The sequence below is a fragment of the Marmota monax genome, unplaced genomic scaffold (genome assembly GCF_021218885.2).
Source record: "Marmota monax isolate L192 unplaced genomic scaffold, Marmota_monax_Labrador192_F-V1.1 WCK01_AAM20220418_F8-fsc00103, whole genome shotgun sequence".
In the NCBI taxonomy this organism is placed as follows: Eukaryota; Metazoa; Chordata; class Mammalia; order Rodentia; family Sciuridae; genus Marmota; species Marmota monax.
The window spans coordinates 1,109,503-1,135,653 of NW_026694286.1; the positions used below are offsets into that span (position 1 = coordinate 1,109,503).

Below are 26,151 nucleotides of genomic sequence, written 5' to 3' on the forward strand. Positions count from 1 at the left end.
TCCAGACTCTCCGACTGCTGCCACTTCCCGAGGGGCTGGGGGGCGCGCCTGTTGGAAGGTGGAAGGCGGAGTCGCTCCGCTTCTGGGAAGAGACCAAAGGAATGAGTAATTGGAAATTCTGTAACCTAGACCCTTATCCCAAACCCTTTGGCTCTTTCACCCCAGATCCCCTGCCGAGAGGCAAGGGGACGGGAGACGGGAGACGTGGTGAAGGAAGAGTCACGTTTCGGAGAGGGAAGTGAAATAAAGAGGGCGGCACCCGGGGGGACCTGTGCGTCATTGAGGGACCGAGGAGAAGAGCAGGGCGCGCGGGGCTGCAAAAGGAGAAGTGGGAGCGAGTAGCCGTAGGGGGCGGCCGCCGAGCGGGTGGGGGCGCGGCGAAGCGCCCGAGCCTCCGGCCTTTTCGGGCGGTGCCCCGGCAGCTGGCAACCTCGTGGCGCTAGTCGGGATCCGCCGCGCTCCGGACCCTGGCAGGCGGGGCGCGCCCGCCGCGCGCAGAATGTGGCAGCCGACCCGGTCCCGGCCCCGCGCGCTCTGGCGTTGGGTGCTGGCGATACTGACCCTTGGCGGCGCGGGACTGTGCCACGCCGGCCCGCAGTCCGGGTACCCCGCGCGGCCCAGCGCCAGGAACAAGTAAGTGCGCGCCTCTTCGCTCGTCCCAAACCCGAGAGCTCTGGGACCCCACCTATCCCTCCCCGGCCCATCGCCGGGTCCTGGAACTGGCTTGCCAAAGGCGACAAGCGACAGCTGGGAGTCCCTTATGGACTCCCCCGGGAGACTCATCTCGGTGGCCGTGCGCTCCACCGCAGGAGCCTCAAGCAGTGCTGACTCCAGAGACGCGGGACTCAGGGAGTGTCCTGCGGAGCAGCGTGATCTGGAAGGACTCCCAGAAATTCCAGGAGCCCCTGGGGGCGTGGGTGCCTTTCTTTCCCCGGCCTTTCGTGGGGTAAAGGGGCTGCTCTCCGAAGGCACCCTCGTTGCACCCTCTGGTGTCTACTGAGTTAATCTCCCGCCTCCGCAGGGGGTGACCGGTTCCCTGACCCTGGCTCCATCCGCTGCTGTTATCAGCTCATTCCCTTTTCCCGGGCCTCATTGTTCTCGGGGTGGACTCTACATCCTTCTCCCTCTCTCCCCTTCACCCCAGGAACTGGTGCGCTTACATCGTGAGCAAGAACGTGAGCTGCTCTGTACTGGAGGGAAGTGAGAGTTTTATCCAAGCTCAGTACAACTGTCCCTGGAGCCAGATGCCCTGTCCATCCGCGCTGGTGTAAGTCCTGGAGCCGAGCAGCGGGCGGGGCTCACCCGGGCCTGGGCCGTGGGGGTGGGGTGGGGTTGTGTAAAGTCTCTTACAGATCTAGTGAAAACCCAGCCGCTGACAAGTTTGAGCGCTGAGAGGGGCACCAGCTACTGAGTGAGCATTGAGGATGCGCAGGACTTGGGAGTTTGGGATTCCCCAGGACTTAGGAGAGGATGAACAAAACCCCCACCCCCACTTCTCCTTCTCTCTCTCTCTCTCTCTCTCTCTCTCTCTCTCTCTCTCTCTCTCTCTCTCTCTCTCTCTCTCTCAATTTTATTACTAACGTAAGGCAGCTGAACCTAATTAGATCCATATTGCGTGTTCTGGGGCACACAGAAGATTCTAAAATGTATACTGCTAACAACTTTTAGATGTAGGATTAACTGAGAGGTTTGGCTAGCTAGTCTCCTAAAACAAGCAAGTTTTGTCGAATTGTCCCCATAAAACGGATTTCTTCAGTATGGTACAACTCTAAATAAAAGCTTTAGGAATAATTTGCTTAAAAGTATGACTTTTCAAATTAGATTTGAGGATTTGCTAGGCGGTTGTCAGAAGAGAATGATACTTAAAGACCAGGGAAGAATTAATCATCGTTTCTCTTATAAAGATTTCACCATAAATAAAAAATAAAAGAAGAAGAAGAACAGGAAGTCATGCGATAAAGTATAAATTCCGTTAAACACATCACACTCATTCGATTGTCATCAGGCAAGTCTTTGAGTTTTTGTGTAAGTCAGATATCAGAAGATGGGCCGATGTGAATAAATGGCTGTTGGGGAAACACATGTGATAGCTTAAATTGTTTTCCACTAAGAATACGTTGTTTGTCTTAGAGCACAGTTGTCATCACAGCAAAGAATGGTCAGTAGGCAGATCTGCCTTGCAAATCTAAGGGACAGACTGAATTTGTACTCTAGGAAACCTCCTTCCAAGGGGCAGTAGATAGGATACTAGATAGCAGATATTCAGGGTGGAGCTGACACTGGATTTCACTTGGGTGACTGGGGGAGCTGCAAAGAGGGATGGGACAGTTCCTGTTGGGCAAAACAAACCCCCACAGGTGGTGGCCATTGGGAAACCTTAGAAGAGGCCTCTGATTTCTAACTCATAGAGGAAAAGGCTAAAATGGAGTTTCTGGCTATCACTTAGAGTGAAAAATAAGCTGTCAGAGAGATAGATACTGTCATCCCATTTTAATCTAACCAGTAAGATTTAGACCTCAGAGTCCAGGGTCAGCAGTCAGTGACATGAGAACCAAGTAAAATTTTTATGTTGTGGTAGAGAAGTGAACTAGGTCTTCAACACCTTTTGAATGATTTTGTTTGGAATTAGAATTGAATTTTTAGGGGAAAAAATTCTTCATTTCATAGAAGGACTGTATTTTGGGGTTTGTTAATATTTTTTAATACTGTGGCAACGCAGAAGTAAATGAATTTTTCATTTGGGGAATAATTATTTTTGTTTAAAAGATGACTTGTTTTTTCATTTTCTCAAATAATTTTAGCTGGGTGGAAAATCAAATGATTTTATTGTTGTATTTAACCAAAACTCAAAGAAACTTGGTCATCAGTGGGGAAGTGAATTGCCTCCAGATCTACAGGTTAATGAAAGGCAGTAGGAGTGTATTTTTGCCACCCAGTGAGAAGGACAACAGAATTGTTATTTTATTTATTTATTTTTGGTACTAGGGATTGAACTCGGGAGCACTCAACCACTGAGTCACAGCCCCAGCCCTATTTTGTATTTTATTTAGAGGCAGTCTCACTGAGTTGCTTAAGCACCTCACTGTTGCTGAGGCTGACTTTGATCCCGTGACCCTCTTGTCAGGTGCTGGGATTACAGTCGTGTACCACTGTGCATGCTAGAATTGTTATTTTTAAAATGGCAGTTGTTTCTGTTGTTTTGTTAAACCAAACCAAAATAAGTGACCTGGGTATTCTTCTTCAGTAAAAATCAGGTAAACAATTCAAGCATATTTTTACATCTTAAGTATTGCATTATAAATGTGAAAATTTTTAAATGCACAGAATATTTTCATTGATCAACTTGAAAATCCTTTTTTTTAACACAATGTCTTTATTAATTATTATTATTATTTAAAACATTTATGTTTAGTTGTAGTTGGACACAATACCTTTATGCTAGGCAAGCGCTCAACCACTGAGCTACATTCAACTTGAGAATCTTGAAGAAGCTTTGGTAGTTAATCCAATCTTGACCTTAGGGATAAGAAGGGTATGGTTTACCTTCTCTCTCTCTCTCTCTCTCTCACTGGAAATTGAAGCAGGGGAGCCTTACCACAGGGCTACATCTCCAGTCCTTTTTATTCTTTATTTTGACACAGGTCTCACTAAGTTGTCAAGGCTGATCACCAACTTGAGATCCCACCTAAACCTCCCAAATTGCTGAGGTTACAGGTGTGCACCAGTGTGCCTGGCTACCTTATTTTTCAGCAACTAAATGTTTCCTATATTTAAGGATTTAGTGGATGAATGAAAACATAAGGAGAAACATTCTTTTTTTCAGTTGTAAATGGACAACTGATACCTTTTTAATTTATTTATTTTTATGTGGTGCTGAGGATTGAACTCAGGGCTTCACATATTCGAGGCCAGCACTCTACCACTGAGCCACAACCCCAGCCCAGAGAAACATTCTTTTTATGCTTAAAGAGGATGAATGGTTGTATCGCATGTGATTTCTTTCTTTCTTTTTTCTTAATGTATATTTTTAGTTGTAGATGGACACAATGCCTTTATTTATTTGTTTTAATGTGGTGCTGAAGAATGAACCCAGTGCCTTGCACGTGCCAGGCAAGCGATCTGCCACTGAGCCCTAGCCCCAGCCCCGTGATTTCTTTATCCTTTCTGATCAGTTCCTAAGCCTGCCGGAACTCTTGAGTTCACTGGTATTGTGGACACAGCCTTTGCCTAGTGTTTCCCTTAGAACCAGAGACCTGCAGGAGTGAAGTTTCTTTGGAAATGCACTCTAGGGTGACCGAGGGGTAATTCTTGTCACTGTTAGAGGTACAGACTGAATGCTGGCTGAGATGGCTGGAGTGTTTCTGCATCAGGGATGGTAGGTTTGGCCCATGCAGAGCAGAACTGAGGGCTGGGGTGTAGCTCAGTGGTGGAGTGCCTGCCTAGCATGGGCTAGCCTGGGTTCAGTCCCCACTGCCAAAGGGAGAGACAGAGAGGGAGAGAGCAGAACTAATTCTTAGGGGCAGTGCAAGGGAAGAAAAGCCCGGGAAGGGGTCAGAGAGCAAAGCGAAGACATTGGAGGAGGAAATACTGTTGGAGACCCAGAAGGCTTGGAGGCTGAGACCTTCAGAAAGGCCTGGCAGGGGCAGGGTGGGGGTGGGGGTGCTGGCACTGACAGGAAGTAACTGCTCATGCAGAAACAGACAGCAAGTCAGTGGGGTAATCGTGTGAGTTAGGGGAGTTAGTTGGAAGGAAATCCATTTACCCAGGAATCTATATGGTATTTTGAAGACTGGTAGAAAAAGGGAGTTATGTGGTAGACAAGCTGGTAAAGAATTACTTAAAAATTGTACCCATTTGGGGGCAGAGTGAAGAAGCCAAATGAGAAAGACTGAATGACCTCCGAGACTGAGGGGAATTCCCTGGGGAACAAGGGGCTTGAGGGAGGGACTCAAATCAAAGGAGAACTGCTGCACCCAGCCATAGCATCGGGCGTGAGCAGCCTCCTTGTATGTAGAGACTGAGGGCACATGCATTTTCAGAAGGATTTATTTCTGAATATGAAGATGCTGTTTGTATATATGAAGAACCAGGGGCATTCTACCACTGAGTCAAACCCCCAACCCTTTTTTATTTTATTTTGAGACAGGGTCTTGCTAAGTTGCCCAGCCTGGCCTTCAACTTGAGGTCCTCCTGCCTTAAGCCTCCTGATTTGCTGGGATTACAGGTGTAATCTGTGCCTGACTGAAAGCAGGAGGTTTTTATATAATACTTGGGCATACCAAGAGCCTGCCAGGTGGAAAGCTCTGGGTTCAACCCCCAGCACCACGGAAAAACAAACAAAAACAGTTATACCCACTTTCATGGGAGGCAATTCCCATATAAGTGCAGAACAGTTTGTGTGCACGTGGCCTTAACCTCACTCTACTGTGGATCACTTTGCTATAATTCAAGGGACTTTGTCATGTGTCACATTGTCTACTATGTTATACAGTTTGTTTGCTTATTTTAATCACTGACACATCTAATGGTTTAGGCTGCTGGGTCAGTTGTTTAAAGCGTGACATTCATGAGACCAGAGTTGCTGAATATAACTGTAGGGGCCTGGGGGCCTGACCGCCTCAAGACAGCGCACTTTTACTCCAGAGCTCAGCTGCCACCACAGAATTTGTTACAAGGGGATGGTGTTCAGAGAGTATTTCCAGAAAAACAATTTAAAGCCCATTCCCTAATGAAGTGAGTTAGTGCTACTATTCTTGTGTGTAAAAATGATACATTTTTCTATGAAGATTTAGCATCACTTAAGAACTTAGAAGTAGGGCTCTCTCTCTCCCTCTCTCTCTCTCTCTCTCTCTCTCTCTGTCCCTCCTTCCTCCCTCTCATACATAAGCACTAGATGTAAGGAGAGTCCCTTCAACAGAAAATGATTTGTCTCCCCTTAGCTAATTCCTAAAGTGGTCCAATGGGATGGTAGTTATTTATCATTGAGTCTGAATTCTCAAAGGGGGCCTAAGAAAAAAAAATTTTTTTTTTTGCTGAGATAATTGTTTTACTTTCTACTTCCATATTAAGAAAGCCGAGTGTCGCTGAAATTTTCATTGCATTGAGGAATTTTTCTGATTGCTCATAAAGCCATTGGCAGTTTGGCCTGTTCTGTAGACTTGTGGCCACCCACGAAGCGCTTAGGAAATAGCCAGTCAATACCGTGGATCCAGACCTCTGAATGTGGAATCTTTGCATGGAAGCCTGGGGAGGTTCCCTCTTGGCCCTGGGCTGGCTTTGGGGATGGATTTTGGAAGACAGGGGAATCTGAGTGCCTTGGATTTCTTCCTGTGGGGTATGGGGCAGATGGACTTCTTGGAACTGAGGCTGCTTCAGAAGGGACTGTCACTCTAGAGTGTGTCCTTGGGGTGTCATGAACCCTTTGTGTTCCTTATCTTCTGTCTTGGGATCATTACCCCCCCATTTTACAGGAGGGTAAGTGGTTAGGAAGTAGCAGAGTCTGCAACTGAGTCCTGGTATGTTGCTTTCAAGCCTTACGCTCCTCCCACACCACACCCCTATAACCCCTGCTGTCTAAACCCTCACCCACCAGGATTCTGGCAGGGGTGTGTATGGGGACGGGCACCTGCTGCCAGTCCTCCATAGGGTGGAAAGGGTCGAGGGAAAGGTGTGCAGTCTCCTGCAGCCCCCTCCGCCCATTGCTGATGTTTGGGTGGACTGGTGGGAGACTGCAGCAGTTCTTCTCTTCACTGGACTAGGCACGACTTTCTTTCATGCATCATTCATGCATCCTGGAAGGAATTCCAGATAGTCACAGAACCTCCTGCCTGGCCGGACAGCTGTTCCTATTTGTGGCACTTGGAGGCTTCCTGTCCACGGAGCCTCTGCATTGTTGGCAAGGATGGCCAAGGACCCCAGATGCAGGGCAGGATGGTTGTCAGTGTTCTCTTTGCCTTCCAGCTCAGGCCTGGGAATTTGCTACTTTCTGACCCCATGAACAGACTGGGGCTTATCCGCGTCTACCCTGCCCCACCTGCCAGCTTCCCACCACCTACTTATGCTTTGTATCTTGGCAGAATTTTTCCCATTCTTAAAAAAAAAAAAAAAAAAAAAAAAAAAAAAACCTCATGATCTGGGGGAGGGATCTGGGTGGGGTCAACACAGAGCCTGTGAGCTGCTGGGGGAATGCAGAGGGAATGTGCAGCAGGTGTTAGTTCTGGGCTGGAGTTCCAGGACACCTCTATCCTCAGATTCCCAGGACAGCAGAGGATGGTGGGTCATTGAGCTGGAAGAAAAGTTGTCTGTTAGGGAGCAATCTCCTCCCAGAAAAGTCACTTTTTCTTTCTAAAGCACACAACATTTAAGGCTAGGGAAAAAAAATACAACAAAACCTGTGATGGCTGACTTCTACAGCCAACTTTATGTTTACTACATCTCCAAGAACAGAATTGCATCCAAGTCAAAAAATGTTTTGTTTTTGTTTTTTTTCCCCTGCAGTACTGGGGATTGAACCCAGAGGTGCTTTGCCACTCAGCCACATCCCCAGCCCATTTTATTTTTTATTTTGAGATAAGATCTCAGTAAGTTACCCAGATTGGCCTCGAATTTGAGATCCTCCTGAGTTATGGGGATTAGGGTTGTGCTCTACCACGCCCAGTCTATGCTTATTATTTTATTGTTGGCACAGACTTGGCCTGGAGATTGGGTAGGACAGAAGCTGGGTTCTTAGAATATAATGCTTAAGGGCTATATTTTCTATCTTTTTTTCATCTTGGAAAAAAAATTATTAGTATTCAAATAGAGGTTATGGCCTTAAGAAAAACAGGTTGCTTCTTGTTAAAATCTGCTTTAGTCCTGTTAATTGGGTAATGGGTCTTGCTCATGATCTGTTCCACCCACATTAGCTTGTGGTACTTGAGTTAAAATTCAGAGGTAGCTAGGAGAGGGCAAGTGGGCGTGGGTGGCCTGCAGGGAACTACTAATAGTCAGTAGGGCTGGGGCAGGCTCCCTGTGGTTCCTCCAGCTCCATTAGAACTGGGTGGGGTAGCACACCACTTGCTCTGGAAGAAGAGATAGGAGACTTGGCATCTGGCCTGTGTGACTTCAGGCAAGTCCCCATGTCTCCATTGCAGGGTGGGGGGAGGAGGCCCAAGTAAGAGCCCTGGTAGAGGACTTGTCAAGCCAGCACTATCACTGGACTGTAAGAAGCACCAGGCAGAGGGTCTGGCGAACACAGTTTTCTATTTGGAATGTTGATCTTTGAAGGCTGATCTTTGAAGTTCATGCAGATATGTTTGAAGAAGACTGGTGTGTTGAAGAACATAATAACTCAGTGAGCTAAGATGATAATTAAGAAAATGGCATGCTTAACATCAACCTTTAAAAATTAAGTGAAAATCAGAGAAGGCTTTGAAAGTAGAGCCAGCCGTACAGTTTCTTTAGGGAGTGCATGCCAGCGATGATGTCTCTTTCAAGCAAATGTTCCAGTTGCTGGTGGGTGTGTATTGCTGTTTCTGCAGGTGTTTGCATGCCTGTGGTAGAGTAATAGAGAAAGGGTGGCTAGGATGTTGGGTATTGTGGTTAACTAGTGCTGATCCCTAGGTAATCCTTCACCTAACCACTAACACATTGCTTGATTTTTTTTTTTTTTGGGCCAGGGCCTTGTACATGCTAAAAATATGCTCTCCCATTGGGCTATATTCTCTAGCCCCTAATTCTTTAATAATATTTGGGGGAAAAATCTTTTCCTTATGTGGATAATATTAAGATATTACTCGTGTTTGCCGAGTGTGACTAACATGGTAGGTGCTGCATACAACAGTTACACAATGCTTTACGTACTGTTTTTTAAAAACCTAAAACTGATAAACTCTGCCAGCATTTGGATTACTTCCAGTCTGTCACACAAATGTTCTGATTTATTGCTTCTCCGAAGTAAAGAAGTCATGGAACCAGCAATAAATGCTTCCTGAACCAAATAGCCAGGATCTTTCCAAACACCCGGGTCAGAATCATTATAGGAAAGCTAAGGATCCCAACTAGTGGCCAGTCCTTCTGTCCTTATGAAGCAGTTTTCTGGGCTTAAAAATAACAGTGAACCGTTGGATCAAATGATGTAGCTGAGCGTGACATATCGTTACAGAGGACAGTTTTCCTGGGAGGATCCAGGGGGGAATGTGGTGCTTTTCAGTGTGACAGCACTGCACATCGAAGGAAAAATAACCATCAAAACTAAACTCAAGGGGAGGGAGGGGAAAGGAGGGAGGGGGTAAGGGGGTAGGAATGAAGGTGGAAGGAGTGAGACATGATTACCCTAAGTACATGTAGAAGACACGAATGGTGTGAAATACTTGATGTACAATCAGTGTCTTGAAAAAACTGTGCTCTATATGTGTAATATGAAAGGAATTGTATTCTGCCATCATGTATTACAAATCAGAAATAATTTTAAAAAATTATATTTATATAAAAAAAACTAAACTCCCCAATAAGTTTTCTTCTTTCCTTCCTGTTTTAAAGGGGGTGATGGGGTGCTGAAAGAAAGTAGGGAGGATTCAAAGGAACTAAATTCCTGGTTTGAAAATGCTGCAGAAGGCAAACTTGTTGGGGTGTGTCGTTTCCAGGGACCCAGCTGCTCTTAATGTTTTTCCCCCCACCTAAGAAAATACCAAAAGATGAGGGAATACGCCTAAAAATTATGCTTTGCAGTGTCAGCCTTTCAGGACAATGTAATGTATTATGCATTTGGCTAAGAAAGAAACGGTGCAGGCAAAGCCGTCTCAAGCTGGTCATTTGGATGAAAAAAAAAATTTGCTGAGATGTCTCAGAATTTGCCCAGCTTTCCCCCATCTCTCTCCACATTTGTGATGCTTGCGAAGGGTTCTGCCTAATGTGTGGGCTTCCTTAGATTATCTTTTAACTGAGATCAGTTCTCAGTCCATTATAAAACAAGGTGCTAGAGATGGTTCCCCCTGGCTGGAAGGTTTTCCCTACATCTGCCGGACAGGGATATTGTTAGAGGATAATGAGATAAGGCTATATATAAAAATGCCTTCTAAACCATACTGGGGGAAAATACTGCTTGTTTTTCTGCTAACTGAAGCTTTTCCACATATCTTGAAAAGAGAGGACCAAAGCTGTGGCTGCGATTGCGACAGAGCTCAGGGCGGGGGTGGGTTTTGCAATCCATCCAGCCCTTTAATGGGAGAGCTCATCTCCATTAAGCGTTTCTCTGGCCCTTGTCAGCCCAGAGCTCTCACATGCTGTTCCTTTTTCTCTGTGGCGCTGGGGATGGATCCCAGGCACTCGCATGCCGCACGCCGAGCAGGTGCTCTACCTGTGAGCCGCACCCAGCCCCTCACATGCTGTTTGAATGAGGGGCCTGGGCAGGGAGGCAGCAGCAAATCTTGATATTCTGAACATTCCAGAATCTGGAATCCAGCCTGCCAGGCTGAACAGGGGTCAGGCTGATTTGTGCATCAGGTGTCTCTTACCTTGGTGGTTCTCCTGGAACTTCCTAGACAAGGATGAAGGCCAGGGCCCTGAGCTGTGCTATGATAGGCCAGGCGCCCCTTTCCCATCACAACCCATTGCATCATTTTCTGGCCTCTGGCTGGATATTTAGGAGTCATTCTGTTGCATCATTGCAGAAAACAAGTGGTAAGACAAAACCCAGAGTTCCCTCTCACTGCCTGCGGGAGGGAAAGCCAAAATGCTGCGCATAATGCTTCCTGCACCAAATAGCCAGGATCTTTCCAAACATCCGAGTCAGAATGATTATAGGAAAGATAAGGATCCCAACTAGTGGCCAGTTTTTGCTGTATTTTTATTTTTATTTTTTTAAATTTCCGTGCTGGGGATTGAACCCAGGACCTTGCACGTTAGGCAAGTGCTGTACCACTGAGCCACATCCCCAGCCCCTGTTCTATTTTTCTTTTTTAAATGCTAGCATCCATTTTTGTGTATTTTACACAAAATAGGTTTGTTTGGGGGTTTTTTGGTACTGGGCGTTAAACCCAGGGCACTTTACCACTGAGCCACATCCCCAGCCCATTTTATTTATTTATTTTTATTTTTGAGACAGTATCTTGCTGAGTTGCTGAAGCTGGCCTTGAACTTGTAGATCCTCCTGTCTCCGCCTTCTGAGTCACTGGGAGCTCAGGTGTGTGCCACTGTGCTCAGCTACAAAAACCTGTTAAATCTCAGTTCTCAAAAGGCAAGACACAGGCTGTGTGTCTGAAGAGTAATCCTGTACATTAAAAACAAACAACTCAGTTAAGTCCATTTTAAAACTGTAAAAGACTCAGAGATGCTGACATTAGTTTCTAATTGAGATTTATTATTGGATTTTCAAGATAAGACTCTAGCACTTTGCTTTCACAGATTTGGAAATTTTATTTTTATTTCTGTGTTTACTTTTTGATGCTGAGGATGGAACCGAGTGCTTCACACATGCTTAGCTTTTGCTCTACCACTGGACTACATGCCCAGCCAGACCTGGGGATTTGAAAGCACCCTAATACACAGTTGTTTAACTTTATGGAGCTGGGCGCAGTGGTACACACCTATAATCCCAGCAGCGTGAGAGGCTGAGTCAGAAGGATTACAAGTTCAAAGCTAGCCTCAGCAATTTAGCAAGGCCCCAAGCAACTTAGTGAGACACTGTCCCAAACATAAAAAATAAAAAAAAATAGAATGAGCTAGGGATGTTGCTGAGTGGTTAAGTACCCATGGATTCAATCTGTGGTACAAATAAATACAAACCAAACCAAAAACAATAACCAAAAAACCCCAACTTGTTTGAGGTATAAAAGTAAACTGTACAAATTTGAAGTTGAATAATTTAATATTTTGATGTGTATATACTCTTGAAACCATCATCATAATAAAAATAGCACACATATCCATCACACCCCCAAATTTCCTCAGGACCTTTGGTAATGCTTCTGTCCACCTTCTCTTCACATACCCCTGCCTACGAACCATTGATCTGCTTTCTATTACTTGAGATTTGTTTGTATTTTCTAGAGTTTATGTAAATAGTGTCAAAGGTATATAATATTTTTTTGGGGGACGGTCTGGCTTTGAGCATAATTATGAGATTCATGGTTGTTGTACATCAATAGTTGATTACCTTTATTGTTGAGCTCTGTTCCTTTGTCTGCATATACCATCATTTGTACCTAATTGAGTTGTAGCTGATGGCTTATGGGGAGATACAAAGTATGGGCAATTATTTATGTTGATTGTAAGGTTACTTCCCTGATTTTTCTGAACAACAGTTGAGAGGAGAGAATAACTACATAACAGATGTAGACATGAGACAAAACCATAATGGAGTTTTACAAAAAAACACATTTCACATTCATAGCCCTGGAAAATGTTGGATTAAGGATGCATAATTAGCATACGCCATTTTGAATTGGCAGAAAGCTCAATCGGGTTGAGAGAAGACTTGTAATTAGGGGACTGTTGGTTTCTCAGTTTCATTAAACAAATATTTTCGTGCATGGCCTACGTCTGACCCAGAGCTGGGCTCCACGGAGATTCAGTAGGGACCCCTTTCTTGCCCTCTGGAAGTTCAAAAGTGAGACAAGCAGATAAAATGAGACAAGTAGAAATAAGTACAAAATGTAGGAATGAGGATTGCAATAAGAGAACCACAAAGTGTTCAAGGTATTCAGAAGTGGGAAGAATTATTTATAGCCAGGAAGAACCTGAGAACTTGTTTGGAAGTGGCGACATTTTGGCAGGGCTTTGAAAGAAGGTTCTAGTTGAGTATATGCAGGTGGGAGTGGAGTCAAGGCCAGCATAAGTCATGAAACAACTTGAGCAAGGACCCAGAGGCCGGAAATGAAGGGAATAGCAAACCAAGGTGTTGGTGGAGTTGGTTCCTCCAGGACTGAGAGCTAAGGGTCTGTTCCAGACTCTCTCCTCAGCTTGTACGAGGCCATCTTCTCCCTGTGTCCCTTCATGTCACCTTCCCTTTATACCTGACTGTGTCCAAATTTCCCCTTTTCTATCTAGCCATCCATTCGCCCATCAGTATTGGGGATCGCTCTACCATGGATTCCATCCCCAGCCCTTTTTAAAACTTTTTAAAATTTGAGGCAGAGCCTTGCTAAGTTGCCCTGGCTAGACTTGAACTTGCAATTCTTCTTACAGCCATAATTTCTTTCTTTTTTTTTTTTTAGAGAGAGCGAAAGAGCGAGAGAGAGTTTTTTTAATATTTATTTTTTAGTTTTCGGGGGACACAACATCTTTTTTTATATGTGGTGCTGAGGATCGAACCCAGGCTGCACGCATGCCAGGCGAGCGCACTACCGCTTGAGCCACATCCCCAGCCCCATAATTTCTTTTTTTGAAAATGTGCTAGTTGTCCATTTGTATGGTTTCTCTGGAGAAATATCTGTTCATGTCCTTGGATGATTCAATTTATTCTTTGGCGGGGAGGGTACTAGAATTGGATCCAGTGACCTACATCCCCAGTCCTTTTTATTTTTCATTTTGAGACAGGTTTTCACTAGATTTCCCAAACTAGCCTCAAACTTGCGATCCTCCTATCACTATAGATTTGTTTGTATTTTCTAGAGTTTATGAAAATGGTGTCATCTGTTTTGGGAGGTCTGGCTTCTTTAAGCATAATTAGGAAATTCATCCTTGTTGTACCCTATCAATAGTTGATTACCTTTTATTGTTGAGTACTGTTTGCAAAACACGGTCCTGTCAATATACCTAAGAAAGGCCAGATGCTGCTCAGTCATATATCACCCCATGCCCAGTTTGACTTCCCCACACAATTCTTTGGCTCTGATGAGATCCCTGATCAAAACCTTCCCTGACTCCCCTTTACCTGAACAATGAAGTCCAAACTCCTAACCATGTCATTACAAAGTTGAATTTTGTCCTCTAATAAAGATTTGTTGGAGTCCTAGCCCCTAATACTTCAGAAAGTGACTTCATTTGGAAAAAGGACCTTTTCAAAGTCAAGGTAATCAAGTTCAATTGGAGTCTTAGGATGAGTCCTAATGTCATATGACTGGTATCCTTAGAAAAAGGGGAAATTTGTCTGGGCCAGGTAGTCAGCCAGATCCCAGGTACTCAGGAGTCTGAGGCAGGAGGATCAGGTGAATTAGTTCCCAGACTGTTGACTGGAGGTTATGGAAGGATCACTTTTATCCACAAGATAATCAGGACCTCATTATTCATCACCTCATAGCAGGGAATTAACTATAATCCATCATGGGGGAAAAATGAGTCCATTATTATAGAAGGGGGATCTTCTTGAGGGGAAATTCTTCTATATCACTTCCATTACCCTTCCCATTAACAGCAAATACAATTTTGTTTTTATTTTTTTGTGTGAGTTTTTCTTTTTTTTTTTAAATTGATTTTATGTTTTTAAATACATGACAGCGGAATGCATTACAATTCTAATTACACATACTTACCACAATTTTTCATATCTCTGACTGTATATAAAGTAGGTTATGCCCAATTCATGTCTTCATACATGCACTTTGGATAATGATGTCCATCACATTCCACCATCCTTGCTAATCCCCTGCCTCCTCCCTTTCCCTCCCACCCCCTTCCCTATCTAGAATTCATCTGTTCCTCCCGTTTCCCCTCCCTACCCCGCTATGAGTCAACCTCCTTATATCAGAACATTCGGCATTTGGTTTTGGGGGGATTGGCCAACTTCACTTAGCATTATCTTTTCCAACGCCATCCATTTACCAGCAGATGCCATGATTTTATTCTCCAGTTTTGTTTTTTTAAAATCATTCCAAGCAGCCCCCCTTCCCTCCCGTTACTTGTCACAACCTCAGGCCTGGGGGTGGGCAGCAGTCTTCCAAAGTAAAATGCTGCCCCTTTAAGCAGAGGACATCTGAGTGACAATGTGTCACAGGTGACTTCAAAAAACACTTTGCAGTACTGAGTTAGCATGATCTCTGAAAGAAAAGCCTGAGTTATAATGTTTTTATCTTTTCCCCAATGTGGTCATAAATTAGAAAAAAAAATCAGTATTCCTATGTTTTCAGTTTCCAGATTATTATTATGTTTCTAACTGAGAATGAATTGACCCAAAAGAAGAGCCACATCCCCTCCCCAGCCCTTTTTATTTTTTCAGACAGGGTCTCACTAAGTTACTTAGGGCCTCGCTAAGTTGCTGAGGCTAGCTTTAACCTCCTGCCTCAGCCTCTGGAGCTGCTGGGACTTTAGGCTTGTGCCACCATGCCCAGTAGAACATATTTTTATATCTGCAAAAAGACTCCCGTGTCTGGATATTCTGTTTCCGAGCACATGAGCTTGTCCATGTCCAGAGTCTTCACCCCAAGGTCTGAAATAGATTACAGGAGGGATGGCTTGGCCAATTCTCTTGTAGCATCTAAAAGCAATTCTGAGACTCAAAGTGAGTTCCTTTATTTATTTATTTTTTTAAATAACAGCCACCACCACTTCTTTTTTTTTTAATATTTATTTTTCATTTTTCGGCAGACACAACATCTTTGTTTCTATGTGGTGCTGAGGCCTTTGAAAAGAGAGGGATTGCTGTTGCAAACTAGAGAGAGGCCACGATAAGGAAAAAAGATTCTTAAATTATTGTGACTTTTGTAGAAGTTGGGTAATTAAAAAAGAAAGAGGGTAATTAAAATAGAGTTCTTCGGTGGCTATGAGTGGAAAGGCCTGGATCACAAAACCACGGGAAGTGGTGTCTGGGGTGAGCATTATGCTAACGGCCCAGGCCAGCAGATGTTCTCATGCTCCGTACTGTGGGAACGCAGAGAATGAGTTCACTGGGGAGTGATCGGGAGACAAGTGTTCTGTGATGCTGACTCCAGGAATGAGCACACGTGGGAGAAGTTGGGGAAATGGAGTATAGAGTTTATCTGGGAGAAATAGCTCTCTCATAAAGAATTCTTTACAAACATGTGGGCCTTCACAACCTCTTGAATCATTCGGCTGTCACAGTTGGCCAAGGCCCTGTGCTCCCTCCCCCCACCCCACTGTGGGGGTAGTGATTTGGGGATGTGTCTCCCAAGGTGAAGAAGTCAAAACTGAAAGTGTGGATTCCTTGGAACCAGGCATAGGCTATATGTCAAGGGACCGGACGGCAGCCAGCTCTTGGAGATGATGTCATCTTTAGCAATGCAAGTTTGCACAGAGGAAGGTTCTGATCTTTGAGCAAATTTAGGAATAGCAGTTGCACTATCTACAGCAGCAGAGTTCTGGGACTTAGCCTTGCTGCTGAGCTGCTGTGGTTTTCTTTAATCCCCCTTCTTTATGACTGTGGAATTGTGGATTAGGGGGATAAATAGATGGTGGGGAAAAACTTCTCATTACACCATGTCATCAGAGCAAAATGCTGAGAGGTATTTTGGATTTTAGGTTTGGAAACCCAACTTGCCACTCTAAGTGCATAAGGAAATTCATTCAAGAGGAAATGAAAATATAAGCAGCTTACAGTTGTGGTTTCTCCAGTAAATGTATGTTTGTGCTGGGAAACAGGCTCCTATATTTTTATTTCTGAACACATTGTTTTGGTCTAGGATCTGCATTTGAAAACTATATAAAGCTCTATTGTAATCTAATTTTAACCAGGGCATATCAGTTTGGCTTGTAGATTCATTAGATACATTTTGTATTTCAAAAATATATTTGCCCAAGCCAGGCATGTATTGTAATGTATTGTACATGCTTGTAATTCCAGCGGCTTGGGAGGTATAGGCAGGAGGACTGAGAGTTCAAAGCCAGGCTCAGCAACTAAGCAAGGCACTTAGCAACTCAGTGAGACCCTTTCTCTAATAAGATATAAAAAAATGTCAGTGGTTAAACACCCCCATATAATTTGCCCAAGTATTCTAGCTTTTAAAATTTATGAATTTCCTAAATAGCCAAGTAAAATGTTTCATATTTCTTTGCTTCACATTATTAATTTCTCCATGCAGAAATCTAATTAACAATGTATAATGTAACAGAAAAAGATGAGAATTCTGATTTTATGTTTGTTCTTTAAACTGTAGGAAGGTCCACTGGTGTCTTCGTTTTCTCTTGAGTGGGGACACTTTTCCAGACTTGGAATTGCAGAAACTGTCTTTGTAGATGCATATGTTTTATTATTTTTTTTCAAATGGCCAATTTTTTATTGGCAGTAGGGCAAAGTGGATTCAAATGGGAGGTGTGTCATCTGCTGGGACAGAATCACTTTTTACTTCGATATAGTTCTTTTTTTATTTTAGATTTTTTAGTTGTTGATAGACCTTTATTTTTTATTTATTATTTTTTAAATTTTTTGTTTTAAATTTTTTAGTTGTTGATAGCCTTTTTTTTTTTTTTTAATATATGTGGTGCTGAGAATCGATCCCAGTGCCTCACACATGCTAGGTAGTGTGCACTACCACTGAGCCCCAGCCCTAGTTCTCACTTCAATATAGTTCTGAAATCACTTCTTTTTAGGTTATAGATGGACACATACCTTTATTTTATTTATTTTATGTGGTGCTAAGGTCCAAATCCAGGGCCTCACACATATTACGCAAGTGCTACCACTGAGCCACAACCACAACCCCTGAAATCACTTCTGACTTCAGATTTATAGCCTCTACTGCCCAATTGTATTTTTGCTTTTGGCAAAGTGTCAAAAAAATATGAGGGTTGGGGATGTGGCTCAAGGGGTAGCGTGCTCACCTGGCATGCGCAGGGCGCTGGGCTCCATCCCCAACACCACATAAAAATAAAAAATAAAAATATTGTATCCACCTAAAAACTAAAAAAATAAATATTTTTTAAAAATATGAAAAGTGTCCATAAATATCAAAAGCTCATTTGTTTATTCACTAACAGAGCAAAACCCGAAACCTCCCAACATCTCAAACCAACAGCAACAAAAACATTTGTCACAAGTAGTTTCTAGAAAATAAACCCACTGTCATCCATTTCTACCACTGAGATGGAAATTTTGAAAAGTGAATTATTATGTAAAAAAGGAAGGAAATTCTGACACATGCTATAAGGGATGAGCCCTGAGAACATTATACTAAGTGAAACAAGCCAGTCACAAGGATAAATGATTCTAGGATCCCTTTTATAGGAGATAGCAAGGGTCATCAAATTCATAGAGAAAGCAGGAGAGCAGTTGCCGAGAACTGGAATAGGGAGGAATGGAGATTTAGTATTTAGTGAATACAGAATTTCAATTTGGGAAAATTTAAGAAGTTCTGGAAGTGGGTAGTAATGGTTGCAGAGCAGTGTGATGTGCTGAATGTCACGGAACTATATACTTAAAGATGGTTAAGTTGGGCTAGGGGTGTAGCTCAGTGGTAGAGCCTTGCCTAGCATGTGCAAGGTCCTGTGTTCAATCCCCCAAACCACAAAATAAATAAAAAGTTAAGAAGCCAATTTTTTTTCCCCTTGCGGTACTAGGGATTGAATCCAGGGATGTGCTTTACCACTGAGTTACATCTCCAGCCCTTTGTATTTTTTATTTTGAGATAGGGTCTCCCTAGTTGCTGTTGATCTCACTAAATCGCCCAGTTTGGCCTCCGACTTGCAATCCTCCAGCCTCAGTCTCCTGAATGACTGGAATTACTGGCATGTGCCACAGTACCTGGCAAGATGCTAAATTTTATGCCACATGTATCTTACCTCAATTTTTAAAAAATAAATTACTGTGGATGGAATGGATGGTGGATAACCCAGTCTATTCTGGGTGAGCAGTTCTGAATCTTGTTGACTTGTACCCTTTGCATGCTGATTTCCCTCTCTCTGGGTAGCTGATTATTTGCTAGGCCTAGCAGGGATACTTTTCCCAGTCTTGGGGGGAAGTACTTCTTTCTGGCTTCCTTCTGCATCTTCTCAGTTCCGTTCCAGTCAATACTGTGTGGAACCACACGTGCAGAATAAAACCAGCAGAGTTGGCTCCAGGTTGTTTGGGGCTGGCCAGTGATTGGAAAGAGAGGAGTTACTAGAAAGTTTGTTCTTGGAAGAAATCCCAGTCTAGCCTATGTCCCCAAAGGGTCACGGGTTGGATAAAGCTTTAATAAAAGGCTGTGTGAAAATAAAATACAGGTAAATGCCAAATGCAGGGCAAACCCTTTATCTTGTGCATAGTTGTCTAAATGTTCCTTTGCTGGGGATGTGTGGCTATTTTCAGGGAAGCATTTGGATTCAGGGAAGTAGTTCTGGAATCGATGTTATGCAAATGTTCTAGTGGGAGGAAGAAGAGGATGGGTTGGTGTGGGTTGGTGAATAGATGTGTGCATATGGCTGATTCACACACCATCTCATGGATGTCTAGGTTAGTTCTGTCCTGGAGAGTTTACTATGATGATGGAAATGTTCATGCTCTGAAGTACTTGAAATATGGCTATTGTGACCAAAGAACTAAAATTTTAATTTTAATTTAATTAATTAATTTTTTTTTTTGTACTGGGGATTGAACTGAGGGGAACTTTTACCGCTGAGCTACACCCCTAGCCCTTTTTACTTTTTTATTTTGAGACAGGATCTTGCTAAGTTGCTGAGGCTAGCCCTGAACTAGCCCTGAGTTGCTGGGATTACAGGTGTGCACCACCGTGTCTGGCTAATTTTGTTTTTAATTAGTGTACATTTAAATAGCCACACGTGGCTAATGGCCACCTTATTGGACAGCACAGCTCTGAGTTACTTTTCGCTGTGTGATTCCTGTGCAGTTCTTCATGACCCCAGGATTCTGGAGTTTGATTTGGTTCTGGGGAGACTTAAGAATTCATATCTGCTTTGAGTTAGACCAGAGGATAAGTAGGTTTATTTGTTTGTTTATTTGCAGTACTGGAGATTGAATCCAGGAACTCTTGACCACTGAGCTATGTCCCCAATCCATTTTATTCATTTATTTTTTCGAGACAAGGTCTCACTAAGCTGCTGAGGCTGGCCTTGAACTGGCAATCCTCCTGCTTCAGCCTCCTGAGTTGCTGGGATTACAGGTGTGCACCACTACACCTGGGTCCCTGACAGTTTATAAAAATTTCTAGGGCAGGGTGTTTTCCTGTAGTGCCCTGGGTCATGGAGAGGGGGTCCTGGGACTCCTATTCGGTTCTTCCTCATCCTCTGGGGAACCTTCAGACCTGATTTCTTCTGGGAAAATCCCAATGGAGCTGTGAGGCTGGACACCCCTATATTGTGGCCCACTCCTCCCTCCAGGCCTGAAGGCCATGGAGCAGGGCCCAGAGCCACCTCAGGGATCCGTGTGGTCGTTAGGCACCGTGAAATCCCTCGGTGAGCTTTCCCACGGCTGGATGGAGGTGGCCTACTGATCATTTCCAGCTGTCGATCATTTCCAGCCAGGACGGCCTCCTCCCCACACGGGGCTTGAGAAGCTGTCAGGAACGTGCCAGGGGGACCCTGGAAACCGACCGCAGGCTGGGCGTGGCGCCCAGGTGGGCGTGGCGATCGTGCAGGGTGGGAGGAGGGCGGGGACTCCAGGGAACGTTCCTGAGCCTTGAACTGGCTGCAAAATCACTGCCTTTGAAGAAAGTGATGAGGTGGGTTGGGAGAGCAGGGTTTCTTGTCCTGCAGCGCGTGCAGTTAGGGGGCGGGTCCCCAGGGCAGGGTGTGGTGTGGTGGGGAGGTGGCCCCGCGCCCCTCTTCCACAGTTTCGTTCCCTGCCTGGCTCCACCTTAGCCAAAAAGGTTTCTTATGGACTGTCACCTCCAGATGCACAAGCCCCGAGAGCCACCACGTGTTCACATTCCGTCTTTAATGCTCAGAGGAAAAATGGTTTTCTGAGATTACACATTTTTCCAGCATTATGCTTGGCTTGAGTATGCAAGACTGTGAAATGGAATTGTCTTTTCTTTTTTTAAATTTAATTTTATTTTTTTTCAAGAATTCTCTGTATAGGGGCTGGACGTGGTGCCGCTGTTCGCCTGTAATCCCAGCCACCTGGGAGGCTGAGGCAGGAGATTTGAAAGTTCGAGGCCAGCCCCAGCAATTTAGCAGACCCTCTCTCAAAATTAAAAATAAATAAATAAATAAGGAAAGAAAGAAAGAACAGGCTTGGGCTGTGGCTCGGTGTTAGATTCTTCGCTGAGTTCAATTTCCAGCATCAACAACAACAACAACAAAAACCTTTGTGTAGGTGGGGTGGGAGGGGACCAGGGCCAGGGCTGGTGTGTACCTGGACCAGTTAGATGCTCAGGCATGAGTCTGCTGAGTGAGGAGGTTGACTATCTTCTCACCAGGTTGCTGGGCCTTTGGGAACATCTCCAGGTGGGACTGCTGCCGCACACTTAAGGCAATTGCCAGAGGGAACAGGTGCTTCTGCCTGTTGAGGGCAGGCAGGGTACACAGGGAGGGACAGGGGCTTGAATTCCAGCCCTGCCACTTTCGGAATGAACTCAGACAAGTCATGTAACCCCTGTGAGCCTCTGATTTTTCACCAGTGAAAAGGAGACAATATAAGTAATAGAGCCATGATGGGGGGGGGGGTGGAAGGGAAAGGAGAGAATGAAAAGCCTGAAAGTGGGGGGCCTTTGCCCTCCTTCTAACCCAACCCCACCTCCCATGAGCACCCCTTGCATTTCCCTTTTACTTATTGAGATTCCTTTCCAGTTTTTCTTCCCAAAAGCCTCCCTTGGGAGCTTCTCAAAATCCACATGCTAAGGCCCCACCCAGACTCTGTCAGAATCTCCGAGGGGGACAGCCAGGCATGGGTATTTTTTCAGTCTTCTTTGGGTGATTTTGATGGCCTTGGTTGAGACCCACAGTCTTAAAAGACCTATGGAAATGGTACAGCCAAAAGGTTCAAGGCTTGGCAGGTTCCACCCTGTTGGTGGGGCCCTGGGGATTCTGCAGGGACGCCTCGCTGTCCAGTGGAGTAGGTCCTTACACGGAGGGTTTATTGTCATGGTTTTGCTGGGGCTTTGCTCAGTGGTAGAGCGCTTGCCTAGCATGCTCAAAGCCCCCGTTCCATCCCCAGCACCACACCCAAAAGAAGGATCTTTAATTGAGTCGGACCCAGTGACACATGCCTATAATCCCAGCTACTGGGAAGACTGAGGCAGGAGGATCACAAGTTTGAGGCCAGACTGGGCAACAAAGCAAGAGCCTGTCTTAAAATAAAAAATAAAAAGAGCTAGGAATATAGGTCAGTGGTAAAACGTCCCTGGGTTCAATCCCCTGTACCCCAAAAGAAAGGACCTTCAGTTGTCATGGTTATGACCCTCAGGGGAGATGTCAAAGGTCCATTGCATTTAACAATTTGTAGTTTTGTTAAGAACATGATTTTGAAGTCCCCAGCTCCAAGGCTGGACTTGCTTGGCTGGCTGAGCCCTGCAGGTCCCAGCAGCCCCCACAGCTGGTCAGCCTAAGGCCCCCACAAGCAGCACGCAGCAGCCCTGAGGAAGTGACGCAAAACCTGTTTCTTTCTGGGAACTGACCCAAAGACAGGGCCAGCTGCTTGTGAGAAACGCAGAGAAAGTGAAGGTTTTCAAGAGAGAATGGTTCCAAGCCAGAAAGTCCAAGTTGGGGTAAATCAAAGGAGGGCCGTTCTGTGTGGCCATGGCTTCTGTCTGCTGAGAGCAGAGGCATCTGTGAGCTTCATCCCTAGTGTGCGCCACGGGCTGCTAGGCTGTGGCTATCTGTTCTAGGTCCAGGCCCAGCCCTGGGTCTGGAGGACTTGACAACTCACTGGAAACGTCTCTGGGACGTCCCAGGGTGTCAGGAATGTATACTGAACATGGGGCAAGTTTACTCGCTTTCAGTTCCACCTCGTGATTGCTGCATTGCCCCAGGGCATCTTGGGAAAACATAAGAAGCTAGAAGTCGGCTGCTTCCTTGGCCATGATTGGGATAGATGGTGCAAAGGGGAAATATGTGGGTTTATGGGGGGTAGGGGTGCCAGGAATTTTTTTAAAATTCTCAATAATTAGTTTATTAAATAATGAAAGCATAATCATACTGAATTACAAATGAATATGAATTTTAATGTGTGTTCTCCATGTAGGTAGCCTGATACATTTCACACATATTATTCAATTTGCTTGGTACAGTAGTAACCCCATGTGGTAGCGTTTCTCATTTTAAAGAATAGGCTTACAAAAGTAGGTAGGCTTCTTAAAGTATTTAATCTAGAAAAAGACAGACACACACTGTGAATCCAGATCATCCAATTTCAGAGCTGCGGTTTCGGACCATTATGATTATGCACATCTGTTTTCTCTGCCAACAAAGACCAGTCTCCTTTTCTCCACTTCAAAAACTCATTCTTTTTTAAAAATTCTAATTTGTCACGTATGACAGCAGAATGCATTACAATTCCTATTACACACATAGAGCACAATTTTTCATATCTCTGGTTGTACCCCCAGGGATGTTTTTCTTTCTTTTTTGGGAGGGTGGGTACTGGGGATTGAACTCAGGGGCACTCAACCACTGAGTCACATCCCCAGCCCTGTTTTATATTTTATTTAGACACAGGGTCTCACTGAGTTGCTTAGCACCCTGCTTTTGCTAAGGCTGGCTTTGAACTCGCAATCCTCCTGCCTCAGCCTCCCAAACTGTTGGGATTACAGGTGTGTGTCACTGAGCCAGGCTCGGAATGTTTTTCTTAAAACACAAAATAGACAACAATACTGAGTCTCACCTAAAGAAATCCCCACAAAGCTGTGAATTTTAAACAGAAGTTTGTTGGTGAACAAAAGCTCAGTTTAGGGCCCAAAATTGTCCACATCAAATGGGAATTGCAGGCTGAGTTTTTCTGTTTGCCTTGAATTCAAGAGCTGCAGGGAGGAGGCCAGTACCTAGGGTGGGAAGGCCCTGCCTTTCTGACCCGTGGGGAGTCAGCTGGACCCTGAATCCTCTTTACATGGCTTTGTCTCTGGGAGGGCCAGAAGTGCTCTGAACTAAAAGAGAGGTGCTGCCCTTTCTGTCTGCAGGTATCGGGTGAACTTCAGACCCAGGTACGTCATCAGATACAAGACGGTGACCCAGTTGGAATGGAGATGCTGCCCTGGCTTTAGAGGAGCGAACTGCCAAGAAGGCCCCAAAGACCCTGCGAAGACCCCCCACCCCACGCCTGCTCGGCCTCGAAACAGCATAAAGAAAGCCACAGGTAATGTTTTATTGGTGCCTCACTCTGCGTGGCCACCTTCAACTTTCCCAGTACTGCTTCAGAGGGCGAGATTTGTCATCTGCGAGATTTGTCATCTGCGAGATTGAGAAATTTTTTATTTTGGTACTGGGGATGGAACCACTGAGCCACGTCCCCAGTCCTTCGAGACAGGGCCTCACTAAATTGCTTAGGCCTTGCTAACTTGCTGAGGCTGGCCTCAAACTTGCCATCCTCTGGCCTTAGCCTCCCAAGCTGCTGGGATTACAGGTGTGTACCACCACACCCAGCATGGCAGCAGTTTATTTGCAGGAGTGGAAAGCAATGGAGGACAAACCCTGTCGTGATTAAATTGCTTTGTTAGAGCCAACTCCTGGTGCAAGCCAGCACCTTAGAAACCCCAGGAGGTGGGGGTGTTAAATGCTGATGGGTTCAGACTGATGTAGCCTGGAACAGAGATGTGAAGAACATCACATGTAATGAGGCTCTGTTTTTACTTTCAGTTCTAAGACCCAGAAATCTGAGTTTAAAGGAGTCAAAATTGTCTTAAAAAAAAAAAAAGCAAATGGTTCTCCTTGTGTTTGAGATGAGATGTTTGCAAAGCTTAGTCCCAAGTTAGAATTTTCACCCGTGGATCTCGTCAGCTTTTGAAGTGTAACATTAAGGGAAAGATTCTTACGGGTAAAATTTTTCCCTTGCATTTTGCTCCTACATCAGCTCATCTTTCCTCCTCTAAAGATGAATCACAATAAACACAGCTTAGCCTTCCTTGGGAAATGAAATGTTTAAGTTATGTTTGATTTTTATCTTCCCATGAGGTCTTTGAAATCGATAGTGTTTCCCAACATTATCCATAAAATAGATTTAAAATAATCTTTTTATTAAAGTCATGCATACAATTAAAGAATGTTTATAAATCATAGGAACATGTTTTTTATTTAAAATAGTTAACTGTCAGGTTGAATGTACTCAGGCTGTACAAAGTAATGACTTTATTAGTATGCATATGATGTATAATGATTAACACAGTCAAATTAATTAACATATCCATCACCACCGAGGCTATATCTAGAATTTGTTCATCTTACAACTGGAAGTTTATATCCTTTGACCAACATCTCCCCGTTTCCCCCATTCACAAGCTTCTGATAGCCACTGTTCCTTGCTTTTATGAGTTTGATTCTCTTTAGATTCCATGTGTGAGATCATTTGTTATTTGCCTTTCTGTGTCTGGCTTATTTCACTTAACAGAACATCCTCCAGATTCATCCTTTGCTGTAAATGACAGGATTTTCCTTTTTAAGGCTGAATAGTATCATGCTGTATGTATAGACACACACACACACAAACACACACACACACACATACATACCCTACAATTTCTTTGTCCATTCATCCATTGAGAGACATTGAGGTTATTAATGTACCTTGGCTGTTGTGAATAATATTGCAATGAACATGGAGATACAGATATCTCTTCAAGATATTGATTTCATTTCTTGGGGTTTATATCCATAAGCAGGATTGCTGATTGTGTGATAATTGTACTTTAATTTTTTAAGAAATATTCATACTTTTTAAAAAAATGTTCTGTTCGGCTTACACTTTCCACCAAGGTCTGATTAGGTTGGATTTATTTATGTATTATTTATTTATTTTAGTTGTAGATGGACACAATAACTTTGTTTTATTTATTTTTATGTGGTGCTGAGGATTGAACCTAGTGCCTCACACAAGCCAGGCAGGCGCTCCACTACTGAGCCCTAGCCCCAGCCCCACTTTTTATTTATTTTTTTAATACTGGGACTTGAATCCTGGGGTGCTCTACCATTGAGCCTCATCCCCAGCCACATTTTTATTTTTTTATTTATTTAAATATTTATTCTTTTGTTTTAGGTGGATACAATATCTTTATTCATCTTTATGTGGTGCTGAGGATCGAACCCAGTGCCTCGTGCATGCCAGGCCAGCGCACTACCACTTGAGCCACATCCCCAGCCCCCACATTTTTATTTTTTATTTTGTGACAGGGTCTCACGAAGCTGCTTAGGGCCTTGTTA

At 44.2% G+C, this 26,151-nt stretch overlaps 1 protein-coding gene across 2 annotated transcripts in view; it reads left to right on the top strand.

Moving 5' to 3' along the window:
• Positions 1 to 275: 275 nt before the first annotated feature.
• Emilin2 (elastin microfibril interfacer 2) overlaps positions 276 to 26,151 on the top strand; it is a 51,604-nt gene continuing 25,728 nt past the window's right edge. Inside the window, exons 1-3 of one of the 2 annotated variants that reach the window (XM_046467470.2) lie at positions 276 to 633; positions 1,145 to 1,267; positions 23,919 to 24,094. In XM_046467470.2, coding sequence (XP_046323426.1) covers positions 500 to 633; positions 1,145 to 1,267; positions 23,919 to 24,094 — 433 coding nt within the window. In that variant the 5' untranslated portion in view covers positions 276 to 499. The remainder of the gene's footprint in view (positions 634 to 1,144; positions 1,268 to 23,918; positions 24,095 to 26,151) is intronic. The other variant, XM_046467471.2, reaches the window with a different exon arrangement.